At 56.5% G+C, this 400-nt stretch overlaps 1 protein-coding gene across 1 annotated transcript in view; it reads right to left on the bottom strand.

The window, feature by feature from the left end:
* The window catches only part of EMH_0039750 (uncharacterized protein), a gene marked incomplete at both ends in the record, with an annotated part of 6,025 nt that overhangs the window by 3,995 nt on the left and 1,630 nt on the right, over nucleotides 1-400 (bottom strand). Inside the window, one exon of the mRNA XM_013495435.1 lies at nucleotides 217-400. Coding sequence (XP_013350889.1) covers nucleotides 217-400 — 184 coding nt within the window. The remainder of the gene's footprint in view (nucleotides 1-216) is intronic.

Genomic DNA, 400 nt, shown 5'->3' with positions numbered 1-400 from the left:
TGAGGGGCTACCAAACATAACAGCAACCCCGCAGCGAGATGTTTCTTTGCTGCTGCTGCTGCTGCTGCTGTTGCTGCTGTTGCTGCTGCTGCTGCTGCTGCTGCAGGTCGGCAGCGTTCTGCTGCTGATGAGCTGCAGCAGCTGCTGCCTCTTCTTTTGCTGCAGTTTAATTGGGGTGGTTGTATAAACACCAAAAGAAAACACACGCACACACACCGGTTGCTTCGGGTCGCTGCAGCAGCAGTTGCTGCTGTTGCTGCTGCTGCTGTTGCTGCTGCTGCTGCTGCTGTTGCTGCTGTTGCTGCTGCTGCTGCTGCTGCTGTCATCGTGATCGCTCCTACGAGTGCTGAAATTACTCCCGCTGCTGCTACTCCTCTCCTTCCTGCTGCTGTCGCTGCTC

The sequence above is a fragment of the Eimeria mitis genome, genomic scaffold, assembly GCF_000499745.2.
Source record: "Eimeria mitis Houghton genomic scaffold, Emh_scaff1572, whole genome shotgun sequence".
In the NCBI taxonomy this organism is placed as follows: domain Eukaryota; phylum Apicomplexa; class Conoidasida; order Eucoccidiorida; family Eimeriidae; genus Eimeria; species Eimeria mitis.
The sequence above is the reverse complement of the archived record's forward strand: the minus strand, read 5'-3'. Positions and strand labels throughout refer to the sequence as shown.